The sequence below is a fragment of the Lutra lutra genome, chromosome 12 (assembly GCF_902655055.1).
Source record: "Lutra lutra chromosome 12, mLutLut1.2, whole genome shotgun sequence".
Lineage (NCBI taxonomy): Eukaryota > Metazoa > Chordata > Mammalia > Carnivora > Mustelidae > Lutra > Lutra lutra.
In genome coordinates, this window is record NC_062289.1 from 40,133,423 (window position 1) to 40,158,981 (window position 25,559).

The 25,559-nt window shown below is 41.1% G+C and overlaps 1 protein-coding gene across 1 annotated transcript in view; it reads left to right on the forward strand.

The window, feature by feature from the left end:
- Positions 1–25,559, forward strand: part of KLHL14 (kelch like family member 14) — a 97,804-nt gene that overhangs the window by 12,774 nt on the left and 59,471 nt on the right. Inside the window, exon 3 of the mRNA XM_047698031.1 lies at positions 16,238–16,359. Within this exon, the coding sequence (XP_047553987.1) occupies positions 16,238–16,359 (122 nt within the window). The remainder of the gene's footprint in view (positions 1–16,237; positions 16,360–25,559) is intronic.

Consider the following 25,559-nt stretch of genomic DNA (forward strand, 5'->3'; position numbering starts at 1 on the left):
GTTTCTTTCGGGGGATACACCTGGGAGTGGAAGTGCCAGGTCTTAGGGTAATCAGTGGACAATGAACAAATGTTTCACCTTTTGAGGAACTGTCAGATTGTTTTCCAAAGCAGCTGCACTGCTTTGCATTCTCACCAGCAGTTTATAAAGGTTCCACTTTCTCCACTTCCCCGCCAACGCCTGTTGTCTGTTTTTTGACCACATCATGGCCATAATGTGCTAGCTCACTGTGGTTTGCATTTCGCTAATGGCTAACGAGGTCTTTTCATGTGCTTATTGGCCACTTGTTTCGTTTGTTGGTTTTGTTTTGAAAAATACCTAGTCAAATCCTTTGGCCATCTCTTAGGTGGGTTATTTGTCTTTTTCTTATTGAATTATGAGTCTTTGAAGGATTTTTAGTAGTGTTTCCTGTGGCTCCTTGATCACAGCCAGGGCCCATCTTCTGCAGAAATTGGCTGTTGTGGCTGATAAAAATGAAAAGAAAATGCATGCAGATTATACAGGGGAAAACTCTCAAGATACTTTTGAATGACATCTATGTCTATTACTAAAACTCTTCAGTGTTGGATGTGACAGAGACAATATCTGTGGTCGATTTTGTTGTTGTTTTCTTCTCCATGTGATTATTCTGGCTTTGTTGGCTTAGGCATTATATTTCTCAACTAATAGTTGAGACTTGGTTTAGCAAAACCTTTATTTAAAAAAATCAATGACTTAAATAATTTATTTAAATTTTCTTAGAGGTACATAAGACATTTCTATTCAAATTGTGTTTATACAATATTTATTTTAGGGAAAGGAGGTAAAATTCTTTGGTTGCCAAGATTATGGAATGAGGTGAAATTTTGTGGTTGGCAAGACGATAATAACTCATGATAGCCACTGCAGAAGAAGAAATATGTAAAAAGAAAACAAGACTGCAAAACAGTTGCTCTCAATTGGAAAGGGCTGCAAAAGTGTTTCTTACAAGGATCAGCAGGGAACAGGACAGCCCAGGATTTTCGGTGATGGCTGGGTTTCACCTAAAGTCTTCACGACACATATCACCAAGGCAGTTTCTGCCACGGTAAAGCTAAATTTGACATGAGAATAACTTGCCCACTTTCATCCTCCTTTGCTACAGTCTCCTGGCATTTTTCCTCAGGGATAAAAAAAATACCTGCTACTCTTGACAAGAAATTACCCTTATGACTCATAGTAGGTTACATAATATTATTTCACTAACTATTCTTTTGAGTGTATGGATATTGAAGAACATTCAGCAAATCACTTCCTAAACTTAGTGTTTATGCTTTTGGATGGACAATTTCTAATCTGATTATGAATCTCTTTGAACAATCAAATGTTTACTTTCTGTTAAGGTTTACAATCTCCCTTACATAACAAAGGCAACTCCAGATCTACGACTCCATCGTAGATCTGGGTGCAAAGTGGTAAGAATCTTAATGTGGATTTCTTTATCTAGATACAAAGTGTTATCAAAGGTATATGATAATTTTATAGTTTCTAGTATGCACTGCCAACAGATTCCAACACAGCAGGTAACCTCTCTAAATTAGTCATTGGTGTAATGTTTAAAAGGCAGGCATCTTCTTCCCTCCGTGGAAGTCATACTCACATAGAGAAGGTACTAATTCTAGACAGTCACTTCAGTATTTCTGGAAGCTAACAAATTTCCACTGTCCCTCAGACATTCTTATATTCAAAACTCGGAAAGAGAGGAAGCAGACAAAGCAAAACTGAAATATGTAAACATCACTCTAATGCACTCAAAAAATTCAAGGTTTGAGATTTCTCCAGACGTAGAAATCAGCAAACTAAACCAGCAGCAAGTAGTCTAAGTAAAACTCTATTCCTACGAAGGGGCACCCCGTGTCCAGAGAGGAGCCCCTCAAGCCTTCCATCAGCCTAGTCAAACTGAGAGCCCAAGTTCCAGAAAACGATAGTCTTTTTGACCTAGAAGGAATAATTCTCAACTCAGAAAGATGTGTCTGGAAAATGCTTCACATTTTTTTATGGAAGGAGACTGTAGAGTCTCAGAGCAGAAGAAACATTGAAAATTTGTGAAAGCACAAAGAAATTCATGTCTGTGGCTTTTATAGACACTAATTAGAGTCTGCCACAAAAGCGGATGTGAATCACTTCTCTCAATTAGCTGTGTCTGTTATTATCCCTCCTGGCAGCCCTTCTTCCACTGAAACATCATTATCCATTACACTTACTACATACGTACAGGATTCGAACACCAAGCAGAGGAGGAAATAAGGAGACTCCCTCCCCACAGTCCAAATTCTCTGTATAGAGCGTAGATGGCAGGAGAGTTATTCTGTGGTAAAATTAGGAAAACCCTTTCTCAAGGTAGTTACGCATGTTTCACCATAGAGGGCTCCTTCTCAAGTGTCAGTTCTGGAAAGTGAGTATGGGATTCATCGGTTTCTTTCTGCCCTGTGCTCCTGGTGGCTGGACAGTTGTAAGGAAAGCTGTATTCATCAGCTTGAGCTGCCATAGTAAAATAACACAGACTGGATGGCTTAGTAACAGGAATTCGTTACCTCACAGTTCTGTGAGGCTGAAAGTCCAAGGTCAAGTTGCCAGCAGGGTTGGTTGCTGGTGATGCCTCTCTTCCTGGTTTACAGACAACAGCCTTCTGTGTCCTCACACGGCCCTTCTTCTGTATGCAGAGACAGAGATTGCTGGTGTCTCATCCTCTTCTGATGAGGACCCCAGTCCTATCAATTAGTGCCCCACCCTGATGACCTCATTTAACCTTAATTACCTCCTAAAGACCCAATCTTCAAGTATAGTCACAGTGGGTGTGGGGGGGCGGGTTTAAGGATTCAACATATGAATTTGGGGGAAACACGATTCAGTTTATAACAAGAGCTAATAATAGGATCCGGGAATTAGAAAACAGGTTAGGGAAGGTAACTGAATTGTTACTTTTCGACTAGCTCTATAGGGCAAAGTTATATAGGCAGCTGAGCAATGATCCAAGTCAGCACTATATTAATAGCTATTCCAGTAATACAAAGCTTGAAGAGAAAAATGTCCTCTTCCCTCGGCCTCATAAAGTCTTGCCTAAATCAGTAGTTCTCTTAAGAATCAACAACAGAGATTTTTAATAAAATATATCTTCCCTAGCCCTACCTCAGAGGTTCTAGATAAATTGATCTGGAATGTGGACCCAAGCACCTGCATATGTAGCCACATCCCAGGTAGTCTTGATACTACTGGTGGTTTTGGTCCACACTTTGAAAATCGTGAGATTAAAACAAAAAATTGCTTCTGCTTTCCAATTTGCTACATATTGGTAGAAGATGGGAGAACATGCTAACAGTAATTTACTGAAAGATAAGTTTGAGGGAAACATGTTGCAAAATTAAAAGAAATCTGATAAACTGACACGGGGAGGGGGGGATGAGTCACAGGGAAAGTTATTGGAATTACCAGACTCTAAGGGATTTATTTCCTGATTATGGAATTGGGGTACCTACCGCACTAGGGAATTTTCAGAATAATGCAAGCCACGCAGTAGAGTTTCCCCAGTTCAGCCTCAGAGAATGTGGTCAATTTCCCCAGCATAATTTGTTCCTGCCTGACAAAGATCTGACGATTGAAACCTATATTGTCATGGATTGGTTGACTGGGGGTGTCTGGGAGGCTTCCACACAGACAGAGGCCCTTCCCAGGGGGAACGCTGGGGAGCCTCTCAACCACCCAAAGCCCTGGAGTTAGGGTTTACTTAAGTATTAGCCCCTCCAGGGTTGGTGAAGCAGCAAAAGAACAGAAAGAACGGGCTCCCCACAGGGAGAGAGAGGAAAAGAGGAGGAGAATCAGAGATCCTTGTTTCACCCAGAGCAGCAGGGTGTCCCTAAGCTGGATCCCACAAGCCACACCTCATTGTCTCCACAGCACACACACCCCCGGCCTGCCTCTGTCCCTTGCTGCTTATCTGTCCAAAAGTAAGGGTAACCTTCTTCATTAATCTTAACCCCGGGATGATTTCATAGGCCTGTTCTTCCCCTCAAATCCAATTCTGGGCCCTTTCAGAAGGTATCAGCTGCAACTCCCTTTGCTTGAGTTGAAGATGGACACTAATTTATTGCCATGAATATTCCAAGAGCAGCCCGGAATGATATATTCGGTTACTAACTAACTTTTCTCACTGTCTTCCCGCATGGCCACTCCTGCAGTGTCTCTCCAACTGGAAACAGCCTGCTTGGCAGGAGGCTGGCTCCGGTTCCTCGGAATGAGCTTTCTAGTTTCCCCACAAGAAATCTCTCCCTGGAGTTCAGAGTAATGGATAAAACCAGGCTCTAGATCAGGAGGTAGGATCTGGCCATGGTCCCCCTCAGCATCATCCAGAATGGCTGGACTTTCTTTGGGATGCTGATTCCATTAATAGATTGATTTGACTGTTATGTCCTAGACCCTCAGCGACAAGTCATGGTAGCGGGGTATGTGATATCCTGAACTTGAATTTTCAACGTTATTCTGTGACCTCGCGTCTTTCTGCACTTTTTCTTGTGCAGCAGGTACCAGTCTCCCCAGGTCAGGAAGTCACTATCTTTTGGAAAAGTCAGCCAGATGGGTGCCCGGAGAGAGAAAGGGAGAGAGAGAAGTCTCCATAATGAGATTACTTCTCAGGGGGCAGCATAGTCTAATAATTGAGCTTTATTAGGAGTTCAAAGGCAGGCATTACTTATGAGTCCGTCGCTAACGCGAAAGTGCTGCTTTATCTCCTTTTGTCACCAAGCTGCACAGAGCTTCAGTGGCCCCTTTGTGACAGGCTGTGTAGAACCACTTCTCTCTTGAACAAGGAGAAGAGCTTTCTCTCCTATTGCACAAACGTTGGTTGTCCCTGCCAGCCCGTTCGGTAGCAAGCATCTGTGTTAGTGAGCGGTGAGATCCTGTGTCCCACTTGCAGGCGTGAGGATTAGTCCAGGAGGTAATACTTGCCACTCAACTTCCTCACAGGGATGCGGGGAGGATTAATGAGATGCTATTTCCGTTGCAATTTATGCTCTTCAGAAGAAAGGCACTAAGTACTAGGTATTAGAATTAAGGATTATATAGGTAATCAAGCAAAGAAGATATTCAACTGCTTCTAGTTACTAAAGGAAGCTTTAATGTGGGCGGTGTGGAAGGAGGGGGGAAAGGCAGTGAGTATAAACTTGGCCGGGAGCCATGGTCCCCCAGGAAGCAGAGGACCACGGATGGAGTGTGAAGTGCTCTGTACAGTATAAACATGGCCCTTTTGTGGCCCTGAAGGCTTTTGATCCAAGGGAGAGGCCTATGTTTCTTGGATTCAGATGAAAGCTTTCTTGTCACATCTACCTCTCCCATTATGAGCCAGTCTACCGCTTTGGTCCCAGAGAGAATGGCAAAAGCAGCTGCAGACTGCCCCATCCACATACAGGAAGACACAGTCACATTTCCTAAGTGCCTGGAATTCGTACATGCCAGGGAGAAATCACGAAAGACCCCGGCATGCTACAGGGGCTCAGGCAAGGAGTGAGGGGACGGGAAGATACTTAGAATTGTGGTGTGCAAAGCTGTGGTCCAGAAAGAGTGGACATCCTCACGGCCGGACGTAAGCAATAGCAGAGGTGGAACACAAGATGGTTTTCAGAGGTTCAGATCTTAAAGTCCAGGCTTCTTCCGCTTGTTATAGTGTGTCCTCAACTACGTTTGCCTTCCTCGGGTAGGATGGGAGACAATTTCAGATAGCACACAAAAAACCATTTTTAAATTTATTGTAATAATTAAGTTAGGTATTAGATTCAATTTGAGCATGTATTAGAAATAAACAATTAACCTGTGAAGTCCATAAGTCATAAATATGACTGCTTAGAGCAGTAATTCTCAATATTGCCCGCACAGTGGAATCGCATGGAAAGCTTATAAGGAACAAACAAAAAAGAGCAAAAAAACAGCGCTGGGCCCCACCCTCAGTCATTAAACCAGAGTCTCTGAGAGCTTGTCCCATCCTAGATACTTTGTAAAAGCTTTCCCAAGGGATCCCAAAGAGCCTCACAGCACTGGGAACCACTAAGACAGAATGGGGTTCACTTTTTTAAGTGAGCAGTTTTAAACAAAATATTAAATAATATCATAGTGTGTGGTAAACTTTCTATCTCAGGTAGCTCCCATTCTGTGAGACAATAATAGTCCTGAAGAGCAAAGAGAAAAACAGGGATATCCAATAAAAATCATGAATGTGGTGGTGGGACGACAGCTAGCCTGATTATTTGCACCTGCTCAAGGGGGCATAAAAGACAAAAGCATTGGGGCAGGGCAGAGTAAAGGTGGCAGGTTAGATCTGGTGTTTGTCAATAAGACTGTTGCCCAAAGTATTACTCTCTGACTCTGCCACCTTATAGTTCAGAAACCATGGCTTTTCCTCTTCCCCTTTTGCCTTCTGATGTCCTCATCACCACACTCACTGACTGAACCTTAAAACAAATGAGCAAAAACAAACAAAAAGGATGACAAAAAGTCAGTAATGATCTTTTGAAGGTGGGATTACCAGTGACTCTTTTCACCCATTCATTCTTTTATCACTACTTCATTCATACAAGAAGCATTTATTGACCACCTACTGTATACTAAGTCCTTTCTGCTCTTCAGTCTAGTCAGAATTTTTCTCATTGAGCATGAATTATCTTTACGATATGATCAAGACAAATCATCAAGTTACTTCCATCTTACAAAAATTGAATATTGTATATGACTAACCACTCTCCGGTCACTGCATAGCCAGGCTTGTGGTGGTAGGAAGTGGGGAAGCTCCAATGTCAGTAGATTGGAAGCTAAGGCATTTCCAATTATTCCTGACTCTGAGAATCACAGAAAGGGGGTGTGAGAAAACCCTAGAGACATTTCCTTTGTGAGATAGAGGAAATAAAACCCATCCTGAGGCACTGGGAAAGACGCCCAAGCCCTTTTTCCTCTATTCTTTCATCTGTTAAATGGGGATAATGATACTTTGTGTTTACCTACCTCAGAGAGACATTATCAGGTCTATTTAAAGGCTCTTCCGATGAAGGCTGCTGTGTAATTACCAAGAACAGCTATGATAAAGAAACCTAAATACAACAGCATATCAGCTGGAACAAATTCTCAAGGGAGTTTACTTCTCTGGAAAAATTTAAGAAAAGGGTAGCAGCTCTCCTCTGGGGACTTTTGGGTACCATTCTAGGTGGAAGTTTAGGGAAGGCTAGCTGATTTTCAAAGTCTCCTCCTGGCCAACCATTCAGGATCTTCCTCTGCTTACTTTTCCCCATGGTCTAAGCAGTTTCCATCTGAAATTCCTCTTTCAAGTTTTTTCAGACCTTAACTCAGAAACTCTTTTATCCCTGAAAAGAACTGCAAGCAAGGCATTTACCTGTGAGAGAGAAAGAGCGAGAAAATGGAAGTTATAATGTGGGGAGAATGTGCACCTCATAAATGATAGGTAACAGGGGGAACTCTTTGATAGTTTTTAAAAAGAAGACTGAAGTAGTTGATCAGTAACGCCAGACTTTGCTGAAACTTATTTGACAAAGTTATGGAGGGTAGAGTCAACGGAAGCAGGAGCACAAAAAACAGGGACACCACTCCTCCATCAGCTCAGGAAAGAGCCAACCCGGCAAATTCAGGATATTAGCAGTTTGACTGGAATATAGAGATAAGCTAAAGAAACATTACGGCTCTAGAATCCTACAGGACTTAGCAAAACATCGGAGATAGCAAGAAAATGGAAAAAGAATCAAGATTATCGTAAAACTTGGCGACTTTGATAAGGTTTGGCGACATCCTTAGCAGAGAGATTGCAGCCCAGAGAATGAGCAGATTGAAATTACTAATGAGATCTGAGTCCCTACCATTGTAGGAAACCCGATGGTTTTATATTTTTGTGAAACTTACTCATGCAGTAAAGATTCTGACTATTTATAAATAAAACCTATAGTTTCTGAAAGCCTTCTAAGCAATATCAGATAAAGCCAAATTCCAATGAGTGATTTTCACATGAATGATTGGTAAGGTTAATAATTATGCATAATAATAATAATAATAATAGTTACCATTTATTGATTGATTACCATGGGAACTACATAAATCTTTTCCATATGCAACCCAAGTGTCTGCTGGTGGTCTTCCCAGATCTGGTAAAACCGTTCCAAACCCCACCAATTTCATGGCCTATGGAAATCCAAAACCCATCATTACATCGGCGAATCCCTAGGAATTTGTGTCTCCCTGGCTTTTCCTGCCTCCCAGACTGGATGTGAAATTGCCCATTCACTCACTGCTTGTGTAAAATGCCAAGCCATCATAGGCTTTGTGAAGTCCATTGAGATCGGAAAATGATGAGACTGAATCATAACGTCTTCCGATCTTCTCCAGCCTCTCTGCACTGGATTATGTCGGAGGTACCCGTTTTTCTCTCCTTTCACCGAGCAGAGGCACTCATTTCCAAGGAGGCAGCAGCAGCACGAAGTACTTTCCATTTGTTAAAGTGACTGGCTCTGGAAGGTGGTTTTATTCACAAGTAACAACCATTCATTTTTCCATTGCACTTAACCCTCACAACATCCCCACTTTACAGATGAAGCAACTAAGACTTAAAGAGACGGAATACCAGCCCAAGGATATAAACCTATGAAGTGGCAGAAAAAAAATTTAAATCCAGGCCTGGCTGACTCTTACATTAAAATTAACGTGGTGTTTAGAGGAAGGGACAATGATTATCTACTACAGTTTACTTTGCCACTTCAAAATTGCTTAGTTTTTCCATCAAATCTCTATATTAAAAAAAAAGACAATATATTCTTAAAGAATAAAATATAAATAAAATATAAATAAAAATAAATATAAATAATATTTATATATTTATATATATATTTACATATATATATAAATAAAATATAAATTAAAAAGCTCTAGAGTAAAAACCCCAAGGAGTCAGTATTGTTTCAGAGAGAACAAGTTAGGATAATTAAAATATGTAAACAATGGAAATGCGGCACTATTATTTTTAAGTAATAAAACTGAGATAGGGACATAGTCCGCTAGCTTGTCAAACCTGCAAATTACACAAAGAAATAGCTGACACTGATAATGGCAATGAGGAGGAGGATGGTAATGATAGCACTTATCTAGCGATACTATGAGTGCTTTGCGAATATTATTTAATTTAATGAAAAAAAAAAAAAGACCTGTGCCTTGACTCCGTCATTATCCCTATTTTATAAATAAGGTTTAAAAGGGAAAAGAGCCTAGCCCAAGGTCATTCATCTCAAAAGAGTTAAAGCCAGGAGCATCTGGTGGCTCAGTCCTTTGAGTATGGGCTGAGTTTGGGCTCAGGTTGTAACCTCAGGGTTGTGGGGTTGAGTCCCACGTTGGGCTCTGTGCTGAACAGAGAGCCTGCTTGGGATTCCCTCTCCCTCTCCCTCTGCCCCTCTCACTGCTCACTAGCTCACTCTCTTAAAAAAAAAAAAAAAAAAGCTGAAGCCAGGGGTCTTCCCCAAGTTGTTGGAATTACACCCTTAACTTAGCCCTTAATGACTTAACACCCTTAACAACTTAATTGCTTCTAGAATCATGATGTTTCCAATAGATGTCCCCCTCTAGAATGGAAGTAAGTGCCATGAGAAACAAGGAATTTATACCTCTTGTTCCCACCGTTGACTCTAGTGTTTAGAACCGTACCTGGAACATAGTAGGAACTCAGTTAATAACTGCTAAATTATAAGTGAATGAAACAAAATATCTAAATCAGTAGAGGATATAAAAACATTTAAAAATAGTCACATGTTGGGGCACCTGGGTGGCTCAGTGGGTTAAGGCCTCTGCCTTCGGCTCGGGTCATGTTCCCGGGGTCCTGGGATCGAGCCCCACATCAGGCTCTCTGCTCAGCAGGGAGCCTGCTTCCTCCTCTCTCTCTCTCTCTGCCTGCCTCTCTGCCTACTTGTGATCTGTCTGTCAAATAAATAAATAAATAAAAATCTTAAAAAAAAATAGTCACATGTTGGTGTTTAAAATATTTAACCAGAAGAAATGTAGGATAGGAAAAACCTGGCTTGAAACATTTGTTTTTGTTTTTGTTTTTAAATCTGTATTCATAGTCCTCTGGAAGCTGAAGAGGAACCTGACCCTGCACTGTAACAGCTAAAAGACTACTGTAATTTTAGAAAGCCTTAAAGTATAGATTTTATAGATATACACTTACATATATACACATATACATTGTATCACATATCATATTTGTTATTTTGTGCACAATTCTGATCACATCTTAAAAAGGGGACAGTGAAAGTCTAGAGATTCTCAAAGGAAGTGAGTATGACGGTAGGGAAAATGGAAACTTTCTCAGAAAGAAATGAGGATTTTCAACAAAGAAGACATACGGCGACTATCTTGCGATATTTAAGGTGCTGCTGTGACTCAGAGATAGGCACTTGATCTTTTTTTTTCTAGAAAACTTGGGTAGATTTTTCAGCTCAGAGTAAAGAGAAAAGATATATTTAACACGACTGTCCAACATCGTTCAACCATATTTCAAATGGATTTGAAAAACCAAGGTCCATTTTGTTATAAATTGCCAAAATGATAAGAATAATTACCTGTGGAAAAAAATACTAAAAAGATCTCTACATTATGGAGAGGGACCAAGTCGGTTAACACAAGCCTGGCTATATGCTAATTAGAATCAACTGGAAAACTGTGAAACCGTGTTAATTTTTAAGGCATCATCCCAACTGAATCATAATCTCTGGGAGTGAGGACCGGAGAATCTGTATCAAAAATCTGAATTGTGTAATCCCCTCAGATGATCCTGGTCACTCGCCAGGCTTGGGGGTCACTGAACTAGATTACTTCAAAGTTCTCTTCTAACTCGCTGATTTAATGATTCTTATAAGATTGCAGAATGATTTCCTTAACAAATAAATGAAAAAGATCTGTGATCTGTAAAATGTACATAGGTCGCTCTAAAGTGCCAGCAGTCCACCTGATTCCTTCAACAGGTTAAAATTCTCCTTGCAATCTAGTTAGTGAAAACTTTTTCCATGTATCATAGAAAGGTAAATTTTATCTGGCCTGTTTCCCAATTATTAAAGTTCCAAACCACTGAAATATAAATAAATGAGACTTTACCGTACTTAGAACACCAGTATGATGAAAAATTTGTTTACACCAGGAGGTTTTAGGTCATCCTTCAGTCATTCATCCCCGGAACCAAAGTACCTATGCACGCGTGAGCACACATGCGTACACGCACTAACGCACGCGCACGTGCATGTGAGCGCGCGCGCTCCCCCCCACACACACACGCACAAATGTGACACATGGTAAATGTTGGGCAATTACTGAGATGGAACAAAGGAGACCTTCAAATTCCATTGCCTTTTTAACCTTATATTTTTCTAGGCAAGAATCTGGGAAGCCAAATCAAAGGCATCTAAATAACGTTATGAATCATGACATACTAAGCTCTTTGTCTCTAATTCCTTGTCTTTTAAACACATTACTTTGAAAAAAATGACTTTGGTCTAGGTGGTGCTAAGTTGAGGAGTAAAAAGGAGTAAAAGGAGTATTTTAAAGTATTAAAAGATTTGAAGAGATCATATTCACCTTAGCTAAATCGGTATAATGATTTCTAAAACGTATACCAGGTAGCCATTTGAAGGAACTCTAATTATTGCAAAAGGACTACACCTGTAGATTTTTTCCTAATCTAAAATTAAACCTATAAGGTTCTGCTGGAATCATTTAGGAAAGAATAATTGAAACCCCCTTCAGCAAGTTAATTCAGAATCTCCTAATTTTACTTTTCTGGTTCACAGGGTATCTTTTTTATCATGGTGTTTTCAAATTGAAGCTCACACACATCAAATAAATAGCATGATAATCAGAGGTTCCAATATCCAATACACATTCATTATTATCTGTCATTATTGTCAGTGTCACTATTATAATTGCACATGGTAAAAAGAATGGAAGCTTTTCCACAGGAATTATTCACGTGTATTATTTTCTAGGAGTAATTGAATAGTTGACATTGCATTTATATCAAAGTAAAATATGTGATGGTTTTCTCATTTGTTTTATTCTTAAGAAATAAGAAATATAGAGTAATCTCTATTAGTCCCCTTTATTTGGATCCAGAAAGGTTCAGTTTTATGTAATGTCCAAATGTGTATTTTCTTATAATAAGGCTCCAAAGGTATCCAATATGATTAAAGTGATAATTTTCTAAGAACATATAACAACTGAGTAGCGAAGTCCTCTTAATTAGCTTGTATTTATATACATGAACTCAACAAGAATCTCAGTAGAAAAGATTACTTTTCTTTTTTAACTATTTAATCAGGTTTGGTATGTTGAAATGAAGCCCACATTGTATTGCCAATATCTACAGATTAATAATAATTTCCCTTAGAGTTTACATAGAACTTTCACTTTATCATTTTATGTAATCCTCATGACAACCCCTTGAAGAGGCAAGTCAGATACTATCAATCTATTTAAATATGAGAAAACAGAGGCTCCAAAAAGCCAAGTAATTTATACAAAATTACTCTGCTGAATAGAAAACTGGTCCTAGAAGGGCTCTCCTGGGTGACTCAATCAGCTGAGGATCTGACTTCAGCTCAGGCTATGATCGTGGGTGGGGGGTGGGGGAATGGTGTAGAGGGGGTGTGGGGGGGTTGTAGGGGATGAAGCCCCATGGTGGGCTCCGCTCAGCAGGGAGTCAGCTTCTTCCTCTCTCTGCCCCTCCTCCTGCTGGTTTTCTCTCTCTCTCTCTCTCTCAAATAAACAAAATCTTAATTTAAAAAAAAAAAGGAAAAGAAAATTAACCCTAGAATCCTGGTCATCTGGATTTTTTTTTTTTTCTCCATCTGGATCTTAATTAGAAGTTATGGTAAAATAAAAATTTAAAAAAATAAACGTGAATTTTAGAAAGATCATAGGCCTGGTAGCATTAAGAGGCCAGAGTCTGAACACTCTTTATGCCATTTTATTTTACTATGGGAGCCTTCTAATGTCCCTTTAAAATGGAGTTACTTCTGTAGCTTTAAGGCTGTTTTGACAGTCAATGGAGGAGATGGGGAGAAAGACACATGTGTTCTGTGAATCTATGTGTTATTTCTTTCTTCTGTCCTCTACTACTTTTCACATGCTTTATCCTACTTTTGGTTTCTATGTGATTCACCTTCACAAAGTTGGTTTTTTTGTTTTGTTTTGTTTTGTTTTAGATTTTTTATTTATTTATTTGACAGACAGAAATCACAAGTAGGCAGAGAGGCAGGTAGAGAGAGAGGAGGAAGCAGTCTCCCTGCTGAGCAGAGAGTCTGATGCGGGGCTCGATCCCAGGACCCTGGGATCATGACCTGAGCCGAAGGCAGAGGCTTTAACCCACTGAGCCACCCAGGTGCCCCCTTCACAAAGTCGTTTTAAACTTTATTTAGACTTAAGTAATGTCGATACTGAGTTAGAAAATTGAGTGACACAAGCTTTAGAAACAAAATAATCTAAGGGAAATGCCGTACTGAGTTGAATGAATGATAATACGAATATAGGAATCCAAGATTTAAAATGTCTTTTCGCTCACTACAAGGCCATACATGATGACCTTAAAACACGGTTCCTTCACAGAAAACACACAACCAATGAGGAAGGGAGGTAGAGTTTCCTTTCCTTCCATGTAATTCTTCATCACATTCCCTGAGGAGGCTGGATGGTTTAGAGATTTATCTTAGTTTATGTGGAGGCTTTCGTGGCTCCTAGGCTAGCTAGCTAGCTCTCTGAATCCTCTCACTGTTGGCAGGGGTGAAGGTTGTTTCCATTTGCCAAATGTTCAGTGGCTTAGGTCTCGGTAGTCTCCGGCCAGTTCTTAAAGGACAGATGGCAGAGAGTGGCTATTTGGGCAGAGAGAACAAAGACTCTAGATCCTGTCGTCATCTCCGGAGATGGTCCGTCTCATTTGCCGTTGAAAATCACCCACGTGGATTTGTCCCGGGAAGCTGGCCTTATCAATTAATGAAACAACCTTACCCAGCATCATTAAGTCATTCATTCCTCTCCGTCTGTCATTCATGAAACATGTTTTAAAAGCAGTACCTTTATTTAAATGTCAAAACAGAGATTGAATTAGATTGCTTCGGTCCCACTATCACCGCCCTGAGTCCTTTCCTCTCCCGTCTAAGCATAGGTATTGGCCCGGCCTGTCTGCCGCCTCCGCAGTCCGGCAGCAGGTAGAGGTGTCACAGCAAGACAACCCCACAGTGGCACCTTCTATTGGAACAGGAGAAATCTCCACAGGGTACCCAGTAGCAGCGGCCTGAAAAAGAGTACTTGCTCTCATCTTGACTTGTTTTAGACTCACCGAGTGGTTGATTATTTGGACTAAAATGACAACAATAAAATAGTCCTCTATTAGTCCTGTAACCGTGCATTTAGGAAATTACAAAGAACATCAATGACGTATGTTCTCATTTCAAATTAATAGAAAGCTACTTACGACACTGAGTTTCCATCACCCCTCTTAGCAAACCACCCCAATCACCCAAATCCTCAAAGTATGGAGCTCTCTTCTGTTAGATTCCGGTTTTATTTCCCAACCACTGATCTGTAAGGCATATGAGTACATATGGGTACCTTAAATTCAAAGAAGCAAGGGGGCTTTTTGTGCATGACAAAATTAATATTGCAAACTGGTATTACATTAGGCATTCTTCTGGAAGTCCAGCTCCCCCTATCCATAATTCCCTGATCGGAGTTCCTCCAGAAGGCATTTTTTCTGCTGAGGCATAGACAATGCATTCACTGGCACCAGAGTTTCATTAAAGGAATTCTCCTGTTCCCTTCCTTCCCATGGAAATGTCATTAACTGTATTAAGTTAACTCTCCGAATGTTAGGTTCTTAACCAACAAACAGTGCTTCTCCACAAGGGCATACTTTGCCAAGCGTCCTGGAATCCGAACGATGGGCTGAATACGTCCTAACAGATTCAGAGCCCCCACGATCGGTCGCGATAATATTTAAGAGGGACCTTTTTGTATTTATTGACTTTTTTCCTTCCGTCATGGTTGTTCCCTTTCTTCCACCACCACCTTCAGCCTTTCAGGTAAATGAAAAGTTCAATTATATGTAAAGCGACCGTTAAATCAGCAGGCCTCTCGTGGGGGTCTGGCCCTCCCGTCCCCGCTCCAATCGCAAGTGTGCTCAATCCATTAGCCTTCCTGAGGATCGCACATCCATCAGGTCGAGTGTGCCGGCCAGGGTGCATCTTACAGCTTTTACTGCATATGAGACGTTGCAGGCCTGTTCTCAGGAGCTGCCAGGCAGACTGGGAATCACAGTCACGGTTAATAGCAGCGAATTGCCAGCTCTTGATGGGTGGGTAGTCACTCCTTTCAGTGGTTGCCCCCTGGGGGAGAAGGTAGAAAAACAGAGGGAGGGAATTAGAGTGACTTTGCACAGTTGAGCAGGTTCATGCCGCTGGATCAGTGGCAAGCATTGGCAGGGCTCCACTCTGGGGAGGCTCAAAACAACCTCACAGTCTCATTTTTACCAATTGGTGCTGCTGTGTCGCCAGTGGTGCCCAGGGATGGGGGGGGTGGGGGAGAGTGCTGGGGCAGGAAAGGGGGGGGGGCGCTGGAAAGAAGATAAAGGCAGAAGTCTCAGCTAAATTAAACAAACAAAAAGTCTCCCAGATACTGGTTAACCTACCCCAGTTAGCCCTGTGCTAACTAATTGTACCAAACTGGTATTCAAAGTTCCCTGGGTGATTAAAGAGTTGGCTCACAAACTCTCTGCATAACCTTAATTTTTTCAAGGTTCTTTGAGTGGAGAATGGCTTATAATAATGATTTTGACTAATACGATTTTTGACATGCAACTTTAATGCTTAACCTTAGTACAACTCCAGAGCATTTCATGTGTACTCAGCTGTAAAGAGTGATGATTTAAAGGGATAATATAAGAAAAAGGTCGTTCTAGAATGAACCTCTAACAAATTGCATAAAGGGAGCTTATTATTCCATGAGTATGGGGATATGCTGCTCTTCTGATCATTTTTCTGCTTGGTTCAAAAAAAAATTGTTGAGACATGAATGGGAGAAGAAACAGGAAAAAATGAAATAGAAATCTGCAAGCAAGGAACATTCTTTTGATGGTTATGATTTCGTCGCCACTAAAAAGGCTCTACAATAATGTGGTTATTCATCTCCTCTTTTGTTTTGGGTGAAGAATTCGCTCTAACAAGAAAATGCTGTTACTGGTCGGAGGCTTGCCTCCCGGGCCGGACCGGCTCCCCAGCAACTTGGTTCAGTACTACGATGATGAGAAGAAGACATGGAAAATACTCACGAGTGAGTGGCCTTCTCTCTTTATTTACCCACCTGTTTATTTCCGCTTAGAGCTGTCTCAATGAATTTGAAAACATGGCTAATCAAATTAGACATTTTATTGATTTGTTACCCTTTGGAGGTCTGTTTATGTATCACAGGGGATTTGGAGTAAAAGACTAAATTAACATTGCAGAGGTGGCCCATTTGGTAAACGAATGGGTGTAAATGAAACTGGACTCAAAGCCCTGCGAGAGTTTGTGTCTCTGTGACACAGAGGGGGTGGGTCACAGAGATGTTCCGAAAGAAATGCCTCCGTTTTGGGTTTTTTTTTTTTTTTTTTTTTTGCTTACCGAAAAGTGGAAGGTTGGTTAATAGCCCCAGTAAATTTTCTCACATCATAAGGGGTGTTTCATTCATTGTCTTTGTAACTAACGTTCATGTTGCCTTTTAGACATTTTCTGCTCATTCGCCTGTAGTCTGTGGGACTGGGTCTTAGAGAAACCCGGCCCCTCGATAGAGCGGTAGCAACAGCCACACAGTGTGGATGGACAGACATCCGCGGCCTGTCCCAGCTGCATTCCACTGTGCTTGCGAACTTCCACCCAACAGTCTCTTCCGCACCCCCTGAAAGGGTGATTGTGTTTTACAGCAAACCTCTTGCCTTGGGCGCTGAGATTTGGAACTTATTGTTACATCGGTTACGATTCCCAATCTGACTCAGTCATGGAATCAAAAATCATCATTTCTTGAGTGCAGCAGGCTGTGTGCTCCGGTCCCCTCGTGGGCACAGTGGCTGCACTGGTCAATAAAACTAAATTTTAACTGTCAAAATTGCCCAGAGCTGTATAGATAAAATAATAAATGAGTAATTTTGATCCATAAATCAAAGCCATACATTTAAAACCAACAAAAGAGAAAGTTAGATTTTCTTATGGCATGTGTCTTTTAAGCAGTTATATGTTTTATCAGATTTTAAAAAAATCATTTCCTTTCCTCGTACTAAAAGCCCTTTAAAATAATAGGAATAGGACAACAGTTTGCCCATAAGAGCAGAAGAGACGCAAAGACATGTGAGGTGGTGCTTGAAATAATGCATCTCGGAGCTGGCTTACCCCGGTGAGACCGCTGGTAGCATTGTCCAGGATCTGCGACGAGGAAGCTCCCCAGACACCCATACACTACGAAAGAAGTGGGGGGATAGTAGCGAGAAGCTTAAGGAGAAGGAGGGAAGAAAAATAAATTACAGATCCTTAAAATGGTTTTCACTCTCTTTTTTGATAAAAGGACCATTCATATCAACCATTCATAGAGATTTGAACATCTGAATGAGTGACCAAGCTGTATTTTTAAAGTAAAACCAAAGAATCGATTATCTGACACTGATCACTAGAGAAAGCTTACATAGAATAAGACACGGATGCTAGGCGGAGGAGAGAAGAAAGAGGAAAGACAAAGATTCCCGAAGAGAGAGGACAGAGACATAGAAGCAAAAGAAGTGATAGGCATTCACAAACCCATCTGCTTTCCCACATACACCAGGCGAGGCCCAGTTTGCTACTGGTTTGAAGCCCTTCATTAAAGGCAAAAGGATTAATTAAAACATCATGAGTAATACTCTAAGAAAAGTCTTAGGTTCATTTGAAAGCTTGTTTGGGGACAGAGTGATCATTTAGTCTCCAAATGGGGACACTTCAGAGCATGACATGGGGACCTATTGATTATGCTGGGACAATAGGGATAGACGGGAAAGGGAACGTAGGCTCACCCTGCTCAAATTTTTCACCTTAACTTAGAAGGATGTGGTAAGAAGGCATAAACTTGAAACAGTCAGACCTGAGTTCAAACCCATGTCTTTGACCTTGATCCAGACATATCAGTTTCCCAAGTCGTGGCTTCTTCATTTTGTCAGCACAGTTGGAGTATTTTTCTAAATAAAATTGTGTTTATAAGTCATCTAGCACATAGTGTGAGCGCAACCAACTGCAGGTGTCATGGCCATTATTATCACAACACCACCATTCTGAGGACAAGGACTGTGTGGACCTTTACACCCTAGAGGTGTGTCAACTCAAACTCTCCCTGCAGAGGGGAGACCAATTACAGGGCAACAGATACAGCACTCTGACCAGCGGTCCCGGAGCCAGGAACCTAGTTTCCGTAGTTTTCCTACGTTGCATGTGGTAATCTACAGACTCAGAAGGAGAGATAAATGATGGTCTGTCGATTCCATTCACCAGGTTTGAAATGGAAGAAAATAAAGACATGAATGTATAGAAAAGTTCTTATAATGGGAGCATACTCAAAGATCTCGAACCTCCTTTCTATAGTCAGGCAGGCTTACAGCTTTGAAATAAATATCTACTCCACTTACACTCTTGATTTCCCTGGGACTCATACTTTAAAAAATAGAGTTTATTACCTGCTGGGCTGTGACTACATGGCCCCAAGTGAAGGCATATTTTCCAGGTTTGTTGGAGAGAGATAGTTTATCTGGATGATTTCTGCTGAGGTATGTATTTTTTAATTAAGGCATCTTATTTGGCTAATAAATAGGACCGGTCACGGACAGATTTCCACGCTATTCGGGCCATCTAACAATAAAGGAAGAAATGTTTCTTACTGGAATAGAAAAAAAAAAAATCCAAATTCTCCCTAAATCCAGCGAAACATTAGGGATTGCAGAGCTTCCCACTGTCATTCTTTTGCCCCTGAAGGACCTCTAAACTTACTGGCAGGGAGATGTGGGTGACCGTTAATGCTAACAGACAGGGCCAGGCTTGGGGTCTGCTTATTGATTAAATGGCCATCCCCATAGGAACTGACAAATAAACTAACTAGCAAAAACCTAAAACCTGACTCAGCTAGAGCCTCTGACTCTTAGAATCCTTTGCCCATGTAGCTTGAACACAGATGTCGCAGCCTGTTTCATAAACACGCTCCTTCGAGAAAGATGGCATTCCACAGGCAGGAGCACAGAAACCCAGTTATGGGAACCACATGGCTTACCCGAATCAGATAACAAAGAAGAATGCAAAGGAAAGGCGTCGTTACTCTCTTTGGATCTTACCCTGTTATGTGATATTTTAGAATCACAGTTTAAGGGGTACACAAATAATAATAAATTGAACGGAGAAGGGTGAGTAGAAGGGAGAAAATGGATCGACAGGACATAAAAGAAAACAAAATCCAACCGCCAGCCAGTCAGCGGTCTGGTCTACCCAAACAGCAAAGAGAACAATTACTCCCACTGAAAAGACTGTATTGGTAACATGCTGACACAGATTGCATTTTTATCTGCCCCTTTGGAAAAATCATTTAATATAACATTATATAATTAATGTTGAGAATAGTGACGGAGCTCCGTGGTCTCTCGCAGAAAAAGTATTGGGAAATAACATGTAAAAATGACTGTAAAGTCCTTCTGTCAATGTAAAATGTTAAGTAGTAACAGTAAAATTGGCATTGTTTTTCTCTCGACTGTTAACAATAGAAGGGAAGTTGGGATGCACTTTCGTTCATTTTTTATTTTACAGTACTGCTTCCCCTGCATTTCTCACTCCTGCACGCAGCCTCCCGTTTCATTCTTAACTTATTAGAAAGCAGTACAGGAGACATGAATACTAAAACGGCCAGCATAAAAAACATGCCTCCTGCACTTTGCAGGCCCTAAATCCTTGGTGCAGAGATCAAACGAAACAATTCCCGTGACTGCTTTACACATTTTTATAACATTTTATAACACAAAGTTTTTATCAAGTCCACGTGTAGAAGTCCTTTATATTGCCCAACCCCCCCCCACCCCCACCCCACCACCAAGAGACAGCACTGAGGAGCCATCTACTTTCTTCATGCTGACCACTGGCCGAGTCCTTCACTGGTGGGGAGAGGCGTTTCCTGGGGCCGGACTTCCTTCCTCCTGCATTTCAGATGAGACATTCTGCTTGTTAACGGCTTGTTACTACTTTCCGTGAGTGATGAGGGGGTAAAGGACTTCAAAACAAAGATCTGTCCTTCCATGTGCCCATGACGACTTCCCTTGAATAATGTCAGGATGAAAATTAGAAGAACTAACTTAGAAAGGTATCTTCCTTCTTCTGGCCACCTTCATTCCCTTTGCCAGAGGTAGGGGGAAATGCCTTCTTTTCTCTCTTCCTTTCAGTTGACTTGTGGCTCTGTTCTCTTCCTGTTAGTGCAGTTGGGGGCCGTGTATTTTTCAGTGGCGGGACAAAAAGGAAACCACTGTGTGGAGATGTCCTGGGTGGACTCCTCTGACCCCTGGAGGACATTGAATTTGTTCCCATCCACACAGGACGGTTCCAGGGTCTGGGTGTCAGTGATTTCTTTTAGGAGAATCACAAAGATCAGAGGCTGGTGGACTCTTCTTCTTCTTCTTTTTTTTTTTTTTTTTTTTAAGAATGGGGAGTTGTTGAGGGCAAGAGAGATTGAGAATCCCAAGCAGGCTCCAAGCCCAGTGTATAGCCCTGCCAAGGGGCTTGATCTCACGTCCCCTAGATCATTACCTGAGCCGAGATTAAGAATCAGTTGCTCAAACCACGTGCCCCTTCATTCTTTTTTTAAAATATACTTTCCGGAAATGCCTGGGTGGCTCAGTCAGTTTAATCATCTGCCTTTGATTATGGTCGTAATCCCGGGGTCCTGGGATCAAGTCCCGCATCAGGCTCCCTGCTCCGTGGGGAGCCTGCTTCTCTTTCTGTCTGCTGCTCCCCCTGCTTGCGCATGTACTCTCTCTGTCTCTCTCTCTGACAAATAAAATCTTTTAAAGAAAATAAAATAAAATATACTTTCCTTAAATGTTAAAGGAATAGTACCAAGAAAGCAAATCCTATAGAAGACCGTGAAACTCAGTTCTGAAAGATAAACACAGGTTTGATCATACCCGATACCTAATAAGTGCTGATTATTCAGGAAGTAATAAGCCTGCACACTGATCCTTTCACCTGGACTTCTTTCCTTGGCCCCTCTGTTTTTTTGACTTTAGTTTATTTCTTTGAGGATATATGTTGGAGGGAAAGTCAAGTTAGTCGAAAGCTAATAATTATTTCTTTTGATTATTTATTTAGAAAGAATTAAAAAGTAAGTCAATTGAGGGTTTTAGAGCTGTGGGTTTCCTTTATTTATATTATCTTTAGATCTAAACCCCACAAATTAATTTTATTTAATTTCGTTTCTAGACAGGGATGCAGATCCCATACATAGTGCATTTCTCATTGCAGGGGAACCTCAGAAAACAATTAGGTGCTTCCAGAATGACTCTGAAACTGCCTGGGAAGAATTTAGAATTATTTACAGACGTCATTCCTTCATGTAACGAGCGATTACTGAATACGCACCCTGTGCTGGGTTAGAATGCAGATAAGATCATTTCCCCTCTGAAGAAACTAAGGAAGCAATTACAATATGGAGTGTTGAGGAATAGAGCTCAGGGTGCTTGCGGGGGGGGGGGGGGGGGCAGAGAAAAAAGACCCCAAATATGAAAGGTTAGGGAAACTTTCCTCAAAGTGACCTTCTGTAAAGTTGAAAAAATGGATAGGAAGTATCAAGGCAAAGAAGCGGATGAAAAAGTATTTTAGTAAAAGGGTCTAGTACTGGGAATGCCAAAAGGCAAGATAGAGTTGGTGCCTTCTAGAAACTGAAATGAATTTGTGTATCTGTAGGAGAGTCTGAGGCTGGGAAAGTAGGTGGTGTGGCTGAAGGAGTCAGCAAGAACCATATTATATGGGACTATTTCAGGGAATTGTTAAGATCGGTTGAAGAAGTAAGAGCTGAGTAGGGTGCCGGGGTGGCTCAGTCGGTTAAATATATGACTCTTGATTTTGAATTAGGTCATGTTCTCAGGGTCTTGATCTCAGGACTGTGAGATCAAGCCCCATGTCAAGCCCCACCTTGGGCTCTGCTGGGTGTGGAGCCAGCTCAAGATTTTCTTTCTCCCTCTCCCTCTGCAACTCCCCTGTCCAAAAAAGAAAGAAAGAAAGAAAGAAAGAAAGAAAGAAAGAAAGAAAGAACGAACTGAGAGGTGTTAGTGAAAACATAGTGATCTAAAAACTTTATACAATAGCAGGACAGTTGTCCTTTCTTAGCCTGGAACTTTTTATTTCAGTTCACGGAGTGATTGTTTCCATGACTTTGGACAAAGAAGAAGGAGAGAGAATTGTGTTTGGACTTTTTAAATATGTTAGCATCTAATTTTACCTTCAATGAGCTCAATTCTAATTTGAGATACATGGCTGCACATTGCTATATATCTTGAATTATTTGCTACTGTGTATTCACGCACCAGTGCATTAGTGGATTTTTCATAGATTTTTTAAAAAAATATGTGTGGTGGTCACTTCCAAAATACTGTATTTCAAGGAAGTTGGGTGCCTGGAAAAACTAGTTGGCTTCCTTTCTGGTTTATACCTCCCTGAAATATAGAAGTTGCTTTTTCCTCCAGACAACAGCATGTGTACAAATAATTCTGAGGCTTTCGTTACATACAAGCTGTGGTACTTGCTACTGAGTCTAGTACACAGCGGGAATGAGTCATATTTGCTACTTAAATGTACTCTGTGTCATTCTTAGGCAAATGCAGACTAAGTCTGGCCAAGCCAATGAATGTGAATGCTAGGAGATTAGATGATCTCTTTGCCCAGCCCTCTCATTTTACACATTAATTTCATTTATTCAATAAATGTAATTGATATCTTCTGGGTACCAGCCATTGTTCTCAATGCAAAGAAAACAATGTCAACTCAAAGCAAATATTATCATGCCTTCACCAATGTTTGAACTGGGGGGAGTACCGACATTAATAAATAATCCCAGATAGCAATATATAATAACAAAATGTGATAGTTATATGAAGGAAGAGCAGAAAGGTATAAAAGGTATGTATGTAAGATCTTGTAACAGAGAGACCCGATCTAGTTTAGCCTTCTTGGAGGATGCCATCCAAGAGGTATTTGAGCTGAGAACTGAAGGATGAGACAGTTAGCCAAGTAAAGATGTGAAAAGAAGATTGTTTCAGTTAGTTAATAATGAGTACAAAGACCCTGTAGAAAGAAGATGTATGGCCAAAATCAAAGAGCTGGGATTCTGAAGGAAGAGAGGACACGGGACGGAAGACATTCGCAGAAACCGGACCATGTAGGCTCTTCTATGGCAGGTTCACAAATTTGGCTTTTACTTTAAGTGACTGAAAGAAGGTGTCATACCCAGAGCCACACGATGATTTAGTGGCAGGATGAGGAATAGAACACTGGTCTCTGTATTTCCATCAAGCAGTGCTGCCTCATGGACCACACCAATCTGTCTCACCAGCAAGTGCCATTAGTCAAGAATCCAAGCAGATGAATGGGTTGTAATCTGTGCTGACCCATTTCACTCATGAAAATCTAAATGGATCCAATATACTTGTCATAGTACCACATTCAGAGAATAAAACTAGTATAGGTTAATTGAATGAATATCCTAATTCTAGAGATTAAGAATATTATCTTGGTTTATGGACTAAACTGCGAGTTATGATATGTAAGTGATAAAATTTGCATTTAATATTATTGACTAGCCATAATTTAATACAAATTTCTTGACATTTTTAACTTTGAGGCAGTGTCAAAAATGGAAAAACAAAACCCACCTCCTACACACACACACACACACACAGCCTCATCTTTCAGGATGGAGAGATCTAAATTGAAATTCACCCCCAGGCACTGGCTGACTGAAACCTTGGTATGCTTTTTTCACCCTGAGCCTTCTCACCTGCAAAGCAAATGTAATTCTACCCACCTCTTAGAGTTATTGTGAGAATTAAATCAAATAATACCCATAAGGTTGTGTAGGCTCAGTATTGGGAAGATCGTTGTTCCTTAAAAAATTTTTATTCTACTTTAGTCTATTTTGCATATAACCAGAGCAAAGCAAAAGATTAAATCTTGCCTTCTGCTCTTATCACCAGGAGTTTGGGAAAGAAGACACACCTTTGTTTCAGAATAAAATTTCTATCTATTTCTAGCATGAAGCCATGTGTATCAGTCAGGTTGGGCGAGATTATGCTGTGGTAAGAAACAACTCCAAAATCTCAGGGTCTTAAGCAAAAAAAAAAATTTTAATCTCTCATTCATGCTACATGTCCATTGCGAGTTGGCAGAGAACACCTGTTCATCAGAGGCAGGCAGGGATCCAAGCGTGTGGGGCTGCATCTTAACACAGATCTCTACCATCAACACCATGGGGAGAGCATATGCTGTTGGTGTCTTGCACTGGCACTTAAAAGTGACAGTTAGCATTTATGCTCGGTCACAAGACCACACCCCATTTTAAGGGGACAGGGAAGCGCAATCTTCCCCGGGTTCAGGAAGAAGAGAATCAAAGTATCTGGTGAGCAGCGCAGTGTGCCTACTATAATCTGCCCTCCTGGACATTAGATATTCCACGTACTCTCCTGGCCATGCTCAAAGTACCCTTGCTCCTCCACACAAGGGGGAGCACCACAAATCATCAAGTTCAGTGATGATCTCTGAGTGATGGACAGTCATTCCAGTATCGGGCTCATTTGTTCTTGATCTTGATCTGGAAACAAACTAAACAATCAAATTACCTAGTTTCCTCCCACATTTTGCAGAGTGATGGATTAGGGACAGGATGAGCACAAGAAGCATTTTCATCTGGAAAGAGCATAGCACTTTAGCAGGCCCACCAAACAGACATGCTGAAGGGTTGTGTTCCTTGATCTGGGCCCTCCCTAGTTCTGATCATTGTCCTTTGTTCTCCGTGGCCCCTGGCTCCACCTTATGGGAGACGCTTCTTTTTCCATTATCTTCTTTGGACATATCTGAAGAAAACTTGAGACTATGCTCTTCCTGGGGGCAGAAGAGTTTTTATTTTTTTTTTAATGTTTATTTATTTATTTGACAGAAATCACAAGTAGGCAGAGAGGCAGGCAGAGAGAGAGGAGGAAGCAGGCTCCCCGAGGAGCAGAGAGCCCAATGCGGGACTCGATCCCAAGATCCTGGGATCATGACCTGAGTTGAAGGCAGAGGTCTTAACCCACGGAGCCACTCAGGTGCCCCCGGAAGAGTTTTTAAGTACCTTTCATGTCTGTAGATATTTAAGTCTCTAATTTTCATAGCCTGTTTTAAACCAGACTGGGGGTCTTTTGGCAGTTAACTCCCTAGAAAGCGTAGCTGTCTTCTCATGTGATATCCACTCCATGGCCA